General features: G+C 39.5%; 5 protein-coding genes across 5 annotated transcripts; 3 read left to right on the top strand and 2 right to left on the bottom strand.

Annotated features, from left to right (window-relative positions):
- Positions 1-59: 59 nt before the first annotated feature.
- On the bottom strand, positions 60-4,910 carry HSL1 (protein kinase HSL1; the record flags this gene model as incomplete). Its single annotated transcript, XM_002498103.1, has 1 exon — positions 60-4,910. One exon carries the CDS (start codon positions 4,908-4,910, stop codon positions 60-62), a length of 4,851 nt encoding a protein of 1,616 aa, XP_002498148.1.
- Positions 4,911-5,816: 906 nt separating this feature from the next.
- APE1 (metalloaminopeptidase APE1) lies at positions 5,817-7,331 on the top strand (the record flags this gene model as incomplete). The annotated part of the gene is made up of 1 exon (XM_002498102.1): positions 5,817-7,331. One exon carries the CDS (start codon positions 5,817-5,819, stop codon positions 7,329-7,331), a length of 1,515 nt encoding a protein of 504 aa, XP_002498147.1.
- Positions 7,332-7,835: 504 nt separating this feature from the next.
- On the top strand, positions 7,836-10,001 carry ZYRO0G03322g (uncharacterized protein; the record flags this gene model as incomplete). The annotated part of the gene is made up of 1 exon (XM_002498101.1): positions 7,836-10,001. The coding sequence occupies one exon, from the start codon at positions 7,836-7,838 to the stop codon at positions 9,999-10,001; it is 2,166 nt and encodes a 721-aa protein (XP_002498146.1).
- A 420-nt stretch (positions 10,002-10,421) lies between these two features.
- Positions 10,422-13,631, top strand: ZYRO0G03300g (uncharacterized protein; the record flags this gene model as incomplete). The annotated part of the gene is made up of 1 exon (XM_002498100.1): positions 10,422-13,631. One exon carries the CDS (start codon positions 10,422-10,424, stop codon positions 13,629-13,631), a length of 3,210 nt encoding a protein of 1,069 aa, XP_002498145.1.
- A 204-nt stretch (positions 13,632-13,835) lies between these two features.
- Positions 13,836-15,149, bottom strand: AAT1 (aspartate transaminase AAT1; the record flags this gene model as incomplete). The annotated part of the gene is made up of 1 exon (XM_002498099.1): positions 13,836-15,149. The coding sequence occupies one exon, from the start codon at positions 15,147-15,149 to the stop codon at positions 13,836-13,838; it is 1,314 nt and encodes a 437-aa protein (XP_002498144.1).
- Between the last annotated feature and the right edge of the window lie 271 nt (positions 15,150-15,420).

The raw sequence follows: 15,420 nt of genomic DNA, 5'->3' as shown, positions 1-15,420 counted from the left end.
TTTTTTTTTGTTATTTTTCTTTTAATTTTTGATCGTAATTAATTTATTCTACATAGTATCTATACATTATAACCCATTTCAGCTTCCCTAATCACATTAGCGACATTTTGATTGAACATTTGGAATGCACCTTTAACATCAGACGAGGTATTTCTACCTTTCTTCTTGACAGTTAGAATTGTAGAATTTTTTTGACCGAGAACTGTTGTGGTGATTTTTATTTTGAAAGCAAATCCAGTTGGGAATTTACAATCGTATTCCACTTTTTCATCATGTAACTTATGATCTAAACTTTTCAAATGATATTCCACGGCATTCTTATCAAATTCGTGTAATGTTAAAAGATGTGCATCGTCAAATGAAATTTTGGTAAAATGGTCCTGTTGTAAACGACCCAGATCACTCTTTTGAGATTTAAAACCACCAAATAATTTAGTGAACCAGTTTTGTTTACGTGGTGCAGGCGAAGCTGAGGAAGGCGTAGCCGCTGCAGAATTCGAAACATTAGGAGGGGCAGAAGGAGTGGCTGTAGAAGCCGCTGTTGCCGTTTGTGATTTCTCTTTCATTGGCTTTGATTTCTTAGATTTAGCTGGAAGAGGACTACCCGATGATTTCACCTTCGATTTTGGTTGAGGTGGTGCATGCATAGGAGGTTCTTTCAACTGTTTAGAACTTTCATTAGTATGTGGTAGTTCCTCAGCCTTTTGTAATCCTTCGTCTATCGATTTCATCGATTTCTCTTCACTTGCTCTTGTCGACTTAGTATCCGGAACTGATCTATTTTCATTCTTCTGTGGAACTTCTGGTGTAGGTGTAATTTGATGCTCCAATTGTGGCATTTCTTCTTCGTTATCGAAAAGCATTGTAACTCTATTAGGTTTTTCCTGTCCCTCACCTGCAGGTGATTCTGATGGTTTCCATTGTGAAATGTCCTCTGCATCTTGCTCTTCCTCCAAATCCTTAAACATCGTCATCGTACTATGAATATCACTGTTACGATTGGCGGCAAGTGCAGAATACCGCTTTTGAACCAAAGGTTGGGATGATTTCTCTGGTGACAGCTTGAATTTAGAAATAATTTCCTCTGTAGTCTCCCTTTTCAGCGGAGATTCTGTATGATTATTGTTGTTCAGATAAAGACTGACTCTAACATTTGTAGCTGGTGTCAAAACATTTGTAGTGTGCAAAGTATCAATAGAAACAGCTTTCCTACGAACGTTCTGTTGTGAGTCTTCAGAAGCAGTATCTGAAGAATCAGAATCTACTGGTGCATCTTCAAAAATGTTAACGTTGTTATCTTCAAAAGTAGCAGTGGTATGTTGACCCTGTGAACTTGATTGACCGAATTCTCTGTCGCTGTTTACTGGGAGATCGGTGATATCGTCCGCCGAACTGTTATTCGACACTTCAATTGCTTGTGCTTCATAGGTTCGAGAAGGCATCTCCATAACGTAACTCATATCTGACATGTTGCTCATAAAGGAATTGGTATACATGCTTCTGTCTTTAGGATCCAAGGCAGCAGTAAGTGTACTTCTCGGAGCCAAGTTTAGCTCTGTAGATTTCTTACGCATAACGTTTGATGGATTTTCTTCATGAGAACGATTTGCAATGTTATTAGCATTGCCCTCTTTGTGCAAGTACTCACTCAAATTCTTAAATGTACCGGTATGACTCAATAACGAAGGTTGTCTCGTAACATCGTTAGGTTTTTGAATAATACTAGAATGTGCTAATACATTAACATCTGAAGTATCGAAAAATTCATTGGTACCAGAAGTATTGTGTTCGGCATCTGATTCAACGTGACTATCACGTAGACTTGGTTGCCATAAAGAAGATCTTGTATCTTCACTTGCCCTTTTCAGACCAGAGTCTACCAAGCCTCTTTCCAGATTACCATCTAACCGATTGTTGAACCCATGATCAAATATATTTTCCAGTTTATCGTCGAAATTAATATCAGTATTGGTATTAAAATGAGATCCGCTGATATAACTCCAATCACCACTTTTCCTTGCATCTCTTATATTTTTCTTTGTTTTGGCACGCTTCAATAAACTTGCAACTACCTTAGGGTTGACGGGTTGCGTCGCATTACGACGAGGGTCCAACGAATAACTTGGTTGAACTGGCTTAGATTGGTTCTCAGAGGCCGAGCGTACATCATTGGTCACTCTTAAAGATGGCTTAAATTCGGATTTGCGTGAATTATTGCGTAATACGTCGTTAGAGCTAAAAGTAGAGCCACCAAATTGATTCGAATTTAAGACTTCGCTCAAATCAGACTTTTGAGATACATCTCTCTTTGATTTTGAAGGTTTAGAATCGCTTGGTGCCAAAGTTGGATTATTCGTGATATCTTTGAATGGGTATCTATTATTTTCTTCAGCCAAAAGATTCTTATGGGCAGATGCACGTAGTTGTTGTTCTTCCTCAGATTCTGGTGTATTCAATTCAAACGCAGGTGGAATAGTTTTAGCCGCCGGTGTTTTATTCTTGGAATCAGATGAATGAGGCGAACGCTGTGAAGCGTCTACCTTCGTTAAAGTCCTTTGGGAAGTGTTACTTGTTGTGGCTGAAGCACCATCATCTTCTTCCTCTTCCAAAATCTTTTCCAAAGCATTACCGAACAAGATTTGTTCACAAAGCTTTTCGAAATCACCATTGGATTCAGAAGATGGAAGATTAGGCTTCAACTGTTGTTCCATTTCACTAATTACTGCATTTTCAGTAGCAACATATTCACTTAAATTCAAAGATCTTTTGGAGATGGAGGTCTGTGAATATAGTGACCTCTTAGAAGCAGAATTTTGCAATGTTTTCTTTGGAGGAGAGTTATGCAAAGACTTTTTAGAAGCAGAGTTATGCAATGAGGTAGTAGAAGGAGATGCATGGACTAGTGATTTTCTTGACGCAGAATGGTGCAGCGATTTCTTCGAGGCAGAATGATTTAGCGAAGTCTTCGAGGCAGAATGTTTTAAAGATTTCTTAGAAGGTATTGAAAGTGCAGGTCCACTGTTCTTGAAGGTTCTTGAGGATGGTGCCGTAAATATAGGCATAGCAGGAGGTAAGGAATTAGCAGGTACTGAAGGCACCCCTGATAATGCAGCGCTTTGCATAGATGAGAATCCTGACATGGAATGTTGATCAATAGAAGATGCACTGAATTGTGATTTTTGTGGTAATTTGGGGGCACTGGTATCTTGACTCTCATTCAGTTGTGATGAATCTTCCTCATTAGTCGTTTGCGATTTTGTTAATTCTTCTTCATCCTCTTCGTCTTGTGCTGGTAATGATTGTTGAACAACTTCGGGCGCCAGCGTAGGCTCCAAGCTAGGTGGTTGTAATGGAGCAAGTTGTGGTTGTTGAATTTCATCTGTAGGTTGAGTGGGCTCAAATTGTGGAGGTGCCTCTGATTCTGGTTTTGGAGAATGCTTCTCCTTATAGCTTAGTAAAAGTGAATAAAATAACTTCTCCTCAGACATTCTGGGTTGTAAAAGTTTAGCCACAATCAATTCACGAGATGCGCCATGCCATAAAATTTGTAAATTGCTAACAATCGAATCGTCAATATCTTCTCGTGAACGTAAATCGACGATGTTAGAGTTCGACGCATCCAATACATGCAGATCAGAATTAGATTTCCCTTGAGACAATGCCACTGGATTAACTGAAGATCTGTATTTGACAGGTTTAACCAACTTATCATATTTAGTCAAAAGTGGATGATTTAAAATTTCTTCAGTTGCAATTCTTTTGAATGGATTTACCACCAGGATTTTTGACATTAAATCCTTTGCCTCTGCTGATAAATTCTGGGGCATATGGAATTTACCTGATTGAACTTTTAATAACAATTTCTTGATGTTATCGTCGTTGAACGGCAGATGTCCTGTCAATAGAGCAAATAAAATGATACCGCACGACCAGACATCACTGGGACCACCATGATAAGGTCTCCCCATAACAATTTCTGGCGAGGCATAATGAGGTGACCCACAAGAAGTCTGTAAAAGTTTATTGGAAACCTCTAGGGCTGCCATACCAAAATCTGCAATTTTGATACTTTTGTTCTTTTTATCCAGCAACAAATTTTCTGGTTTTAAGTCTCTGTGACAAATATTAAATGAATGACAGTAGGATACACCTTGTACAATTTGTTTGAAATAATGAACAGCTTCTCGTTCACCCAATTTACCTCTTGACACCAAATAATCAAACAGTTCACCACCATCGACGTATTCTAGGACTAAATACAACTCTGATTTATTTTCCCAAACCTCGTAAAGACCTAAAATGTTTGAATGTGAAATTAATTTCATAATGACAATTTCACGTTCTATACCATATGGATTTGCCGGAACTTCACTAGGACCAGCATTGGCATTTGTACCACCGTTCGTCGTAGCACGGTTAGTATTGGTTGTAGTATTCATCGTTGCAGAAAAATCTGATTCGGTTGATTTGGAAGATGAATGAGAACCAGGGTCATTTTTACATTTCTTCTTCGGTACAATTTTAATAGCAGCCAATTGACCCGTTTCCATGTTTTTAGCGAGTCTTACACGTCCTGAGGATCCTTTACCCAATGTCTTGCCCAGTTTCCAAGGTCCTACCGTGTCTCTAGACCTTCTCTTGGAAGATTTAGTAGTCGTACTAATACTAAAGGCAGATTCTGGTTGTGAGAGCCTATTCGTAGCATCGTTAACAGATTGTACTACTCTATCCAGTTGATTCTGCGTAACTCCGGCAGTAGGGTCATTGGTATCGGTATTGACTGCAGTTTTGACATTGGTATTGGCAGTACCCCCAGGTACTTTCATCATCGCGTTTCTGGCTGCTTTTTTAGCCACGTTGGAAGACCTTTGGCTCCTAGTAGCATACCTGTTTCCCATGGGAGCCGGCATCTTAGTGAATGAATAATAGTTGGTAGTTTGAGCCTTGCAAAATTTAAAAGAGCTGCTTTAGAAAACGTTATAATTGAATTTGTCTTCTGATTGATATGTTGATTGAAATAATATTGTAGTGAGTGATGGGGAGGGGGTCGACTGGCTAATGTATGTGAATCAAGTATCTTTTACAACTTGTCCTCAGTTATGATCTAACGCCTAAAGAACGATCAACAATGCCAACAAGTTTCTCATAGATTGGTAAATATTGTTTGATGGAAAAGTATCACTAAAAAATGTATAGCTATCAGGATACCATTCATCAAAACGCGATTCACGAAAGAGATTGTAGTTTGCTTGTTTACAATTGAGCTTTCGTGATGTTGTTGATCCTTTTTTACTACGTTTCGTGTTCTTATAAAGCTGTCTGGGTTTGGGTAGAACGCGAAGCTCTAAATGAAATTTGAAATGTTTAAAAAGAGAGAAACTGTATTATTGAGAATGGACATGTAATAGAGAGCTTCTAGGATGGGATGGAAGTTTGCGGAGTTTACTCAAGAGACATGGGTTCATGCAAGGTCTTTTTCTCCCGCTGGAATTGGGTTATTGAGGAGTCATAGAGTCGCTAAGTCATTGAGATGGTGTGTACGAAGCAATGGATGGATGAGGCAGCCATTGAATCTTAGATGGATGCTATAGGGAAACTTTACTAGGAGTTGTGTACTACCGTCGCTTTATACGTGTGTATGTTTCCCAAGGACTTGCCAGCCGCACCCCCCTGTATGTGTGATTCTATGGCTGAACTTGCTGCAACCAGCATTCACTAACGAACTCCTATAAAAGGGGTGACCGAATTGCAAGCATGCTCGAGAAACTAAGAAACCCCCAAGAAACCGCTACCAACAAGACTAGGAAAGATTGAAGATGTCCGACCAGCGTGCAATTATAGACCATTTGACCAAGACTTTAGAATTGTTGAGTGTGGAAAAGTCCCAACCTCAACAGCAGAAATCTGTCCCTGAACCTAGGAGGGTGGACACTCAAGATTTAGTGGAATATTCTCATTCCTATATCGACTTCACCTATGACAATCCCACCATTTACCATTTGACCGCAAGTTTAAGCCAAAAACTGGAGAAAGCAGGGTTCACATACCTGAGCGAAAAGGAGAATTGGCAAGATAAATTGACCAAGGGTCAGGGTGGTAAATTCTATACTGTCAGGAACGGTACCAATCTCTCAGCGTTTGTTGTTGGTGATAAGTGGGATCAGTACAAGGGTGTTGGTGCCATTGGTGCCCACGCAGATTCCTTAACTGCTAAATTGAAGCCCCTCTCGAAGAAAAAAAGCGTGGAAGGCTATGAATTGTTAGGCGTCGCACCCTACGGTGGAACTCTGAACGATTTGTGGTTCGATAGAGATTTAGGTATCGGTGGACGTGTTTTGTACAAGGATGGTGATCAGTTCAAGAGTAAGTTGATTAGTTCAGCACCTCATCCGATTGCAAGAATCCCATCGTTAGCACCACACTTTGGTGCACCAGCGCTGCCACCATTTGACAAGGAGACCCAAGCTGTCCCAGTTGTTGGGTTTTCACAAGGTGAAGAAGAAGAAGCTGCAACAGAACAAGAAAAAGGTTCTGTATTGTTCGGGAAACACAGTTTACAACTACTGAGATATGTGGCTCAACTAGCAGGTTTGGATGTGGCACAATTGGTCCAATTGGATTTAGATCTATTCGATGTACAAAAGGGTACCATTGGAGGTATCAAGAACGATTTCCTCTTTGCCCCCCGTATTGACGATAGAATTTGTTCATATGCATCTCTAATTGCTCTATTAGAATACGCAGCTAACGTCGATTTGGCCAACAGTGATACTTTTGCTCTTGTAGCGCTTTTCGATAATGAAGAAATTGGTTCTTTGTCAAGACAAGGTGCCATCGGTGGTTTACTAAAGACGACTGTGGAGCGTTCGGCCCGTGCTTTCCATGAAGGACCTGTAGATTTCCACTCTCTATGGGCCAATTCTATTATTCTTTCTGCAGACGTTAATCATCTGTTCAATCCAAATTTCGCCGAAGTATATTTAGAAAACCACAGACCGAAACCCAACGTGGGGGTTACGTTGTCAATTGACACCAACCAACATATGGTCACAGACGTCATCGGAACTACGTTCGCCGAGGAATTAGGAAGAATCAATGGAGATCGCGTCCAGTACTTCCACATCAAGAACAACTCTAGATCAGGCGGTACTATTGGTCCATATATCGCTTCTCAAACAGGCGCACGCACTATCGACCTAGGTATCCCACAACTATCTATGCACAGCATTAGAGCCACTACAGGCTCCAAGGATGTTGGTCTAGGTGTTAAATTCTTTAGGGGTTTCTTCAAAAACTGGAGACCAGTATTGGATCGCTTTGGCGATCTCTAACGTTATCACAAATAGAAGTTTTAAAAAAAGTATTTACGTATTTTAATTTAAGCCTTGACAGATTGTACTAAGAATAAGCACTTGGTTACTTTCACTCTTGGTGGGGAATCTTTTGGAATATTGTCAAAACGTATCAATTTCTCTGACATTTCCCGTTTGTTTACTTATCCTCAATTGGCACATATTCGAAACTTTTAGCTTACCGTAACAAGAAAATAGAACAGCGAAACTAAATAAAAAATTTCACATTGAAGTAACAGAAGATCAACGAATTGTAAGGTTTCTCGACTCATCGGTGATTAGAATCGGTTTACATTCAAATTCTGGGAAGCCGTTTGATATCTTTTTACAGTATTTTAAATATAAATCTATATATATATCCTTATACATACACATAAATATATATATATAGACACGTATTTGTTATATGACCTGCGTGTTCAGCAACTAACGGGGAACAGATCATAACAGTAGAGAATAGACAGATATTGAAGTATTAAAAAGATGTGTGGTATATTTGGTTACTGTAACTACCTGGTAGAGAGATCTCGGGGTGACATCATTGACACCTTAGTGGAGGGTTTACAAAGATTGGAATACAGAGGATATGATTCCACTGGTATCGCCATCGATGGTGACACGCCTGAGTCCACTCTGTTGTACAAGCAGATTGGTAAGGTTGATGCCTTGAAGCAGGAGATTGCTCGTGATGCCCCTGAGAGAAGCACGACGTTTGCATCTCACTGTGGTATCGCACACACTAGATGGGCAACACACGGTGAACCAAGACAGATCAACTGTCATCCACAGAGATCTGACCCTCAAAACGAATTCACAGTGGTTCATAACGGTATCATTACAAACTTCAGAGAACTTAGAACCCTTTTGGCCAACAGGGGTTATACTTTTGAAAGTGATACCGATACGGAGTGTATTGCAATCTTGTTTAAGCACTTGTACGATGAGAATTTATCCAATGGTCATGAATTAGATTTCCACGAATTGACTAAGCTGGTACTTACAGAATTGGAAGGTTCCTATGGTTTATTGTGCAAGTCTGTACATTATCCTGAAGAAGTTATTGCCACTAGGAAAGGTTCGCCACTGCTAATTGGTGTTAAATCTGACAAAAAATTGAAGGTCGATTTTGTCGACATTGAATTTCCTGATGATGCTGCTGGTAAGCCTGATACACCATTGGGTTCAAAGAGTGGCACCCCCAATGCTTCAAGTAGAAATTTGCTAAATGCTAACAGAAGAACTAGACCTTACGAAGGTAACAATTTCCTCCCATTGGCAGCTAATGAATTTAATTTGAGACATTCCCAATCAAGAGCATTCTTGTCAGAGGATGGTACACCAAATCCAGTGGAATTCTTTGTATCTTCTGACGCCGCTTCTGTCATCAAGCACACAAAGAAAGTGCTGTTCTTAGAGGATGATGATATTGCCCATATTTACGATGGTGAATTACATATTCATAGATCAAGAAGACCTGAAGTCGGTGCATCTATGACAAGATCGATTCAAACTTTGGAAATGGAATTGGCTCAAATTATGAAAGGTCCTTACAAGCACTTCATGCAAAAGGAAATCTTTGAACAACCAGATTCTGCATTAAACACCATGAGAGGTAGAATTGATTTTGAAAATGGTACCGTTATGCTTGGTGGGTTAAAGGCTTGGTTACCAGCTGTGCGCAGAGCACGTAGATTAATCATGATTGCGTGCGGTACTTCATACCATTCGTGCCTAGCAACGCGTGCCATCTTTGAGGAACTATCAGAAATCCCAGTTAGCGTCGAATTGGCAAGTGATTTCTTAGACCGTAAATGCCCTGTCTTCAGAGATGACGTTTGTTGCTTTGTATCCCAATCTGGTGAAACAGCCGATACCATGCTAGCTCTTAACTACTGTTTGGAAAGAGGTGCATTAACACTGGGGATTGTTAACAGTGTTGGTTCTTCCATTTCAAGAGCTACTCACTGTGGTGTTCACATCAATGCAGGTCCTGAAATTGGTGTTGCCTCCACAAAAGCCTACACATCTCAATATATCGCACTGGTGATGCTTGCCCTATCATTATCAGACGATAGAGTTAGCAAGATTGAAAGGAGAAAAGATATTATAAGAGGTTTGCACAAAATTCCTGATCAAATTAAAGAAGTTCTCAAGCTAGAAACAAGAATCAAAGAATTATGTCACAACGATTTGAAGGATCACAAATCTCTGCTACTATTAGGTAGAGGTTACCAATTTGCCTCCGCCTTGGAAGGTGCTCTAAAGATTAAAGAAATTTCCTACATGCATAGTGAAGGTGTTCTAGCGGGTGAATTGAAACACGGTGTCCTAGCACTTGTTGACGAACAATTGCCAATCATTGCATTTGGTACAAGAGATTCACTTTTCCCCAAAGTTGTATCTTCAATTGAACAAGTTACCGCTAGAAAAGGTCGTCCAATTATTATCTGTAATACAAACGATGAGGTTTGGGCTAAGAAAGCAGAAACTAACAAATTGCTTACTTTAGAAGTTCCACAAACGGTCGATTGTTTACAAGGTTTGCTAAACATTATTCCTTTGCAGTTAATCTCCTACTGGCTTGCAGTTAATAGGGGTATCGATGTTGATTTCCCCAGAAACTTGGCCAAATCAGTTACCGTGGAGTAGTTGATTAAATTATAAATTGTTATTATTATATAATGTCTTCTAAAAAGTGTATGAAAAAGTTTGAATTTTATCGGATTAAAATAAAGACTATATTTGAATACCGGCGGTTGCTGAATATGATTATTATTCTTATTCCTATTATTATTATTTTTATTATTATTATTATCCCATACTAATTTACCCGGCGTCACACTGTCATCGGTTCTTGTTTTGCTTCTCAACTTAAAGGGAAAGGAAGCAAGAGGGTTGTTTGCGAAGTGATAGAAATAGTTCCATTAAGACCCAATACGGCATTGATGAATTTCGAGAGCAAGTATTCTTGAACTGAGTAGTATAAATATTTATAATTGCTAAGTTAAAGAACCTGTCCATTGCCAAGATTCCCCAAGATCAGGAACGCTGAATAGGCATAAGATTAGAATGATTTCACAAAAAAGGCTCTCCAGAGGTTTAGAAAAGCCTGTTGATGGTGAAGCTGTGAAAGCTGCGTCTGTCATTGGCAAGGCAATGAATCATAATGGGAAAGTTCTTGGTCAGAACAATCATTTTCGTGCGCCTGCATCAAGAAGTGGTAGTCTGATGGGAAATAGTAATAATAGCAACAATAACCAGGTAAGGAGGACTTTTTCAATGACAGGTTCCAGACAGAGTTCATTGAGAAGTCCCAGTATGAATAGTTCCAGTGGTGCCGTTAGAACTAGATCAGTGATGAGAAGTGATCCAAGACAGAAGGATACAGGTGTGTCAAGGAGTTACTCACTAACGGTCCCCAAGAGAAACGTAACGCAACAAGACGCTCAAAGTGCTTTTGATGAGTTTGGGGGTCCTCAACATCGGGGCGTTATCCACAGGAGTCCTTCGGTATCATCAATCCCTAAAGGTGCCAAAACTGTAAGAAAATATGTCCCCAGTGCTAAAGGTTTAATTGCCATCGATGTTCCTGTGGAAGAAGCACAACAGCAAGAACAATTGGCGCAGCAGCAAATACAGAGAAACAGATCACTCACAAGATCAAATTCAAGAAATTATTCATTAACTAAAAATAACTCGAGAACAAATTCTTTAACTGGTAGCCGTACCAATTCTTTAACAGGACCAAGATCTGTATCTTTAAACAGTGCACGTACAAATTCAATAAGAAGAAGTTCCAGTAGAACCTCTTCGTTAACAGGTTCAAAACCAAATTTACAACCTCCAAAAAGGTATAGCTCTTTAACGAGCGCTTCTCTGGTTAATGGATCAAGAAGAGACCAATTCATGTCAACACCTTTAGAAGAGGAGGAAGAGGATGTTAAACCACCAGTTAGAACACAAACCAAACCTGGACAAACCAAGCCTGGGCAAATGAACCCTGGACAAACCAAGCCTGGGCAAATGAACCCTGGACAAACCAAATTTGGACAAACCAAGCCTGGGCAGACCAAAACTGGACAAACCAAATTTGGACAAACCGTTAGCGGTAATTCCACTGTCTCTCCTAGGACCGTTACTACTAAAACTGTTTCAAAGAAACCATTAGGTGCACCTGAACCCTCAGGAAGGGCTAAGACAATACCAACTGTGAAAAATAAGGTACCTACTACTGTACATTCGACTGAAAGGGCACCACTACATAAACCATTATCATCATCGTCACCACCAGCTTCTGAGACTTCTGACTTATCAATGAATCACCATGAGAAAGAGTCACATGAACAAGCAGGAGAGAGTCAAGACACTATCTTGGAAGATGAAAGGGAGGACCATTACGATGATTCAGGTAATCGGTTGTGGGATGACAAGTTAGAGAATGTGATAAAACAAGGCTTTGAAGATGGACCACAACAGGCTACTTCTACTTCAACTCCTGTTTCATCTCCAACTCCTGTTGAGAATTCCAAACCTAGCATTTTACCAAGTGCCCCAGCTGAAGAACATGCAAAACAACCAATACCACAAGAGTTACAACAACCAATGGAAGAGAAGGCTCCTGTTACAAAGGGGAGAGAAGACGAAAGCAGAAAAGAAAACGAAAATGATGAAGATTATAAACCTCAGGAGCACAAGAATCTGGATGAACCCAAGCCTCAAGGGAATCACAGAGAGGATTCATCTAACCGAGAAGAAATTCATGATCAGTCAGAAAAAACGCCTGCAGTAACAGTGGGTCAGGTCAACGATAAAACAACAGCAGTATCGCAACCACCTGTTAATGAGTCTTCTCAGAATCGTCTAAAAGATTACTTACAAGGGGAAGATGAACAATTAGAAAATAGTGGAATTGAATCTGTTGCTAGTGATCAAAATCCTAATGAAAGCCTTGTACAACCTTTGAAGATTTCATCTCGTGAGTCTCCACAGGCGGATACCTCGACTTCTGCTCAAGAGGACGAGTTGGCTAAAGAAGTACGTCAAGAATTAGATATCATGGGTCATAACAGCAGCAACGATAATAGCGATCAAAATTCCGATGACTTGTTTGTTGATTCCAGAGAAGATATTTTAGACGACTTTGACGCCAATGGCAACCAAGCTGGTCGTAAGGTTCCATCTTTGCCCGAACGCAACCCAAAGCGTGGAAATGGTAACAAGGCACAAGCCGATGGTGGTGTATTGAAGACAACTTCTCCCATCAAGTCAGCTCTCAAAAAGACTACTTCTGAAAATTCTAATCCATCCATGTATACTGAATCCTCGCCAGCTAATCAAGCTTACTTGTCGTTAACCACAGCAGAAAATACTAGGTTAAATGCTCAGTTGACAGGTAGCGATACGATACCACGCAAGTCTTCTTTGAAATCCATTAACCGTTCCAGGACGATGCTAAACAATAGAGCTACTCATTCCTTATCTCCGCCACCAAGGGAAGCCTTGGTTCCCAAACGTCATTCTCATCATGTGGGGAATAAGACTTCAGCAGACAGGAAAGCGACAGGTACCCCACCAGCACGTTCTAGAAACTCTATGCTCAACGCACCATCAAGAAGCCAAAAACCACTTAAGGGGGAATCGTCTAATTCTGCGGCCAAATCCAAGTTGAATAACCCAATTTTATATCCAAGAGAGCCGCCACAGAAGAGATCTAGTTTCGAGAAAACAAGAAATAAGGATAACAATGTTGGCATGAGCAAATTGTCTTTGAGGGATGGTGCATTGTTGGAAAATAACTACCAGCAAAGTTCTCTAGATAATCATTTCAGAGGTGCTACCGCTGCTCCTTCAGTACCTTCGAGTGGCACTGAAAATGGTAATAGTACAGCATTATTTTCTTCTAGTGGATTTAAATCGAGATTCCAAGACTCAGATTCTGAAGATGAAGGTTTACCTGTTAACGGTGTTGGTGGTAAACCTGACCAACAGGCTAATGCAACTAACAGTAATGGAAATGGATTTTCACTTTTCAAACATAAGGATAGCGGTGAATCTGAAGGATTCGGTAAAAAATTGGGTAAACTCTCATTGAAATCTTCCAATGGATCCGACCAGGGTGTAGATTATTCCACAACCAAGAGATTTGGTAATGGTGGAGGTGTCGAGAGTAAAGTAAGGACTTTGAGAGATGAGATACCCGCGGATAATGAACTAGCAGATGGTGGTAAGAAGAACGCATTTGGTAAAAAACTGAAAAAGTTGTTTGGAAGACATAAGTAATATTAAAAGCGTTTAAGACATTTTTTTCCCATAAATTTCCAGTTACTGCTATTTTCTTTTTCTTATTCTAATTTAGTATAATGATAATATAGAATACTGTTATAATAATAATAATAATATAATTTAATATAATATAAAATAATATAGTATAATATAGTATAAATCATAATATGAGACGTAACAAATAAAAGTCCACAATATAGTTCAATCTAAAATAGCTTTAAAGGCATCACAGACGTAGTCAATATTGTGGTCATTGACGCCACTTAAGGATAATCTCCCATCCATAGTCATATAGATTGAATATTCATCTCTTAAACGGTTTAATGCATGCGGCTTCAGGCCGGTATAAAAGAACATACCATGTTGTTGTTCAAAATTTATCAATCCTTCCCAACCAAGTCTGTCGTACATTCCTTGTCTAACGTTTAGCAATCTTTGTACCATAGATTCCACATCTTTATACCAGTCTCTTTTGAAATCATCACTGGAGAGAACCAGAGTAGCGACACGACATCCATAAGCAGGAGGTGACGAGTACATACTTCTGACAATTTGCTTTAATTGAGATTCTACATTACCTTTAGATTCAGGCTGATTAGGTGGTACCACAACACTCAGGGAACCAACTCTCTCACCGTAGAGACCCATGTTTTTAGCAAAAGATTGACATAAGAACAAACCATGAGGCCAATTCCCGTATCTTGATTCATCAAGGCACATACGAAGCACATAGGCGTCCTTAGCGGGGTTTCCAGATACAAGCCCTTGATACGCCATGTCGATAATGGGTATCATTTCTAATTCACGGACCGCATCTAAAATCTTCCGCCATTGTTCAACAGTGGGGTCAACTCCTGTGGGATTGTGACAGCATGCGTGCAAAATAATACAATGACGACTGCCATCATTTTTTTTGACATTTTTCTTCAAATTATCAATCCATTTATCGACTGTCAATTTTCCATTTTCATAGTAAGAGTATTGTCTAACATCATTAAAACCATGTCTTTTAAATATATTTGTATGATTTGGCCATGAAAGATTGGGAATCCAAACTGTCCTTGATACAAATTGTGCTAGGAGATCTGCAGCTACCACCAATGCGCCCGTTCCACTTAAAGTCTGTACAAAACTAACTCTTTCTTGTTCTAACAATTTTGGACCTGACTCTGGGCATGAATCTCTAAACAGAAAATTAAGTGTACTCTTTCTGTAAGCTGGGGATCCAATAATGGGCAAATAGGATAGGTCCGAATTCATATTTTCATCCTGATCCAATATCTTTTGAGCCTTGGCAACCGTGGGAAAAGTAGTTACTAGCCCTTGGTTATCTTTGTAGACACCAACGGTCAAATTAACTTTCTTGGCATTTTTGTCTTTACTAAATTGCTCAGTCAATCCTAAAATTTTATCCGGGGGAGCTCTTGGAATTTTGTCAAATGACGATAATGCTCTAGTACCATAATTGGTCCTATTCCAAAAACATCGGCGGGAACATTGTAGCCAATTACTCATGATACTATTTTTTAATTTTTTTAATTATTTTTTTTTTTTTCAATTTCCTAATATTTTTTCAACTTTGTTGACAATCGGATAGGTCGGAAGAGAAATAATAAAAAGAGGTAAGAGAAAGAAGGCCTCTGGTTTTCTGTCAGGCCCTCCTTAATCTGGACGACAGCTTCTTCCCTGTGAACAAAATCCTTTAAAATACCTTAATGTTCTTGTATGCTTTGGTAGTTATAGTAGTAATTGTTTTCTTACATTTTTTTTACTCCTTCTCCGCTAC

The sequence above is a fragment of the Zygosaccharomyces rouxii genome, assembly GCF_000026365.1.
Source record: "Zygosaccharomyces rouxii strain CBS732 chromosome G complete sequence".
Classification (NCBI taxonomy): domain Eukaryota; kingdom Fungi; phylum Ascomycota; class Saccharomycetes; order Saccharomycetales; family Saccharomycetaceae; genus Zygosaccharomyces; species Zygosaccharomyces rouxii.
Note: the sequence above shows the minus strand (reverse complement) of the source record. Positions and strands in the feature narration are given on the sequence as shown.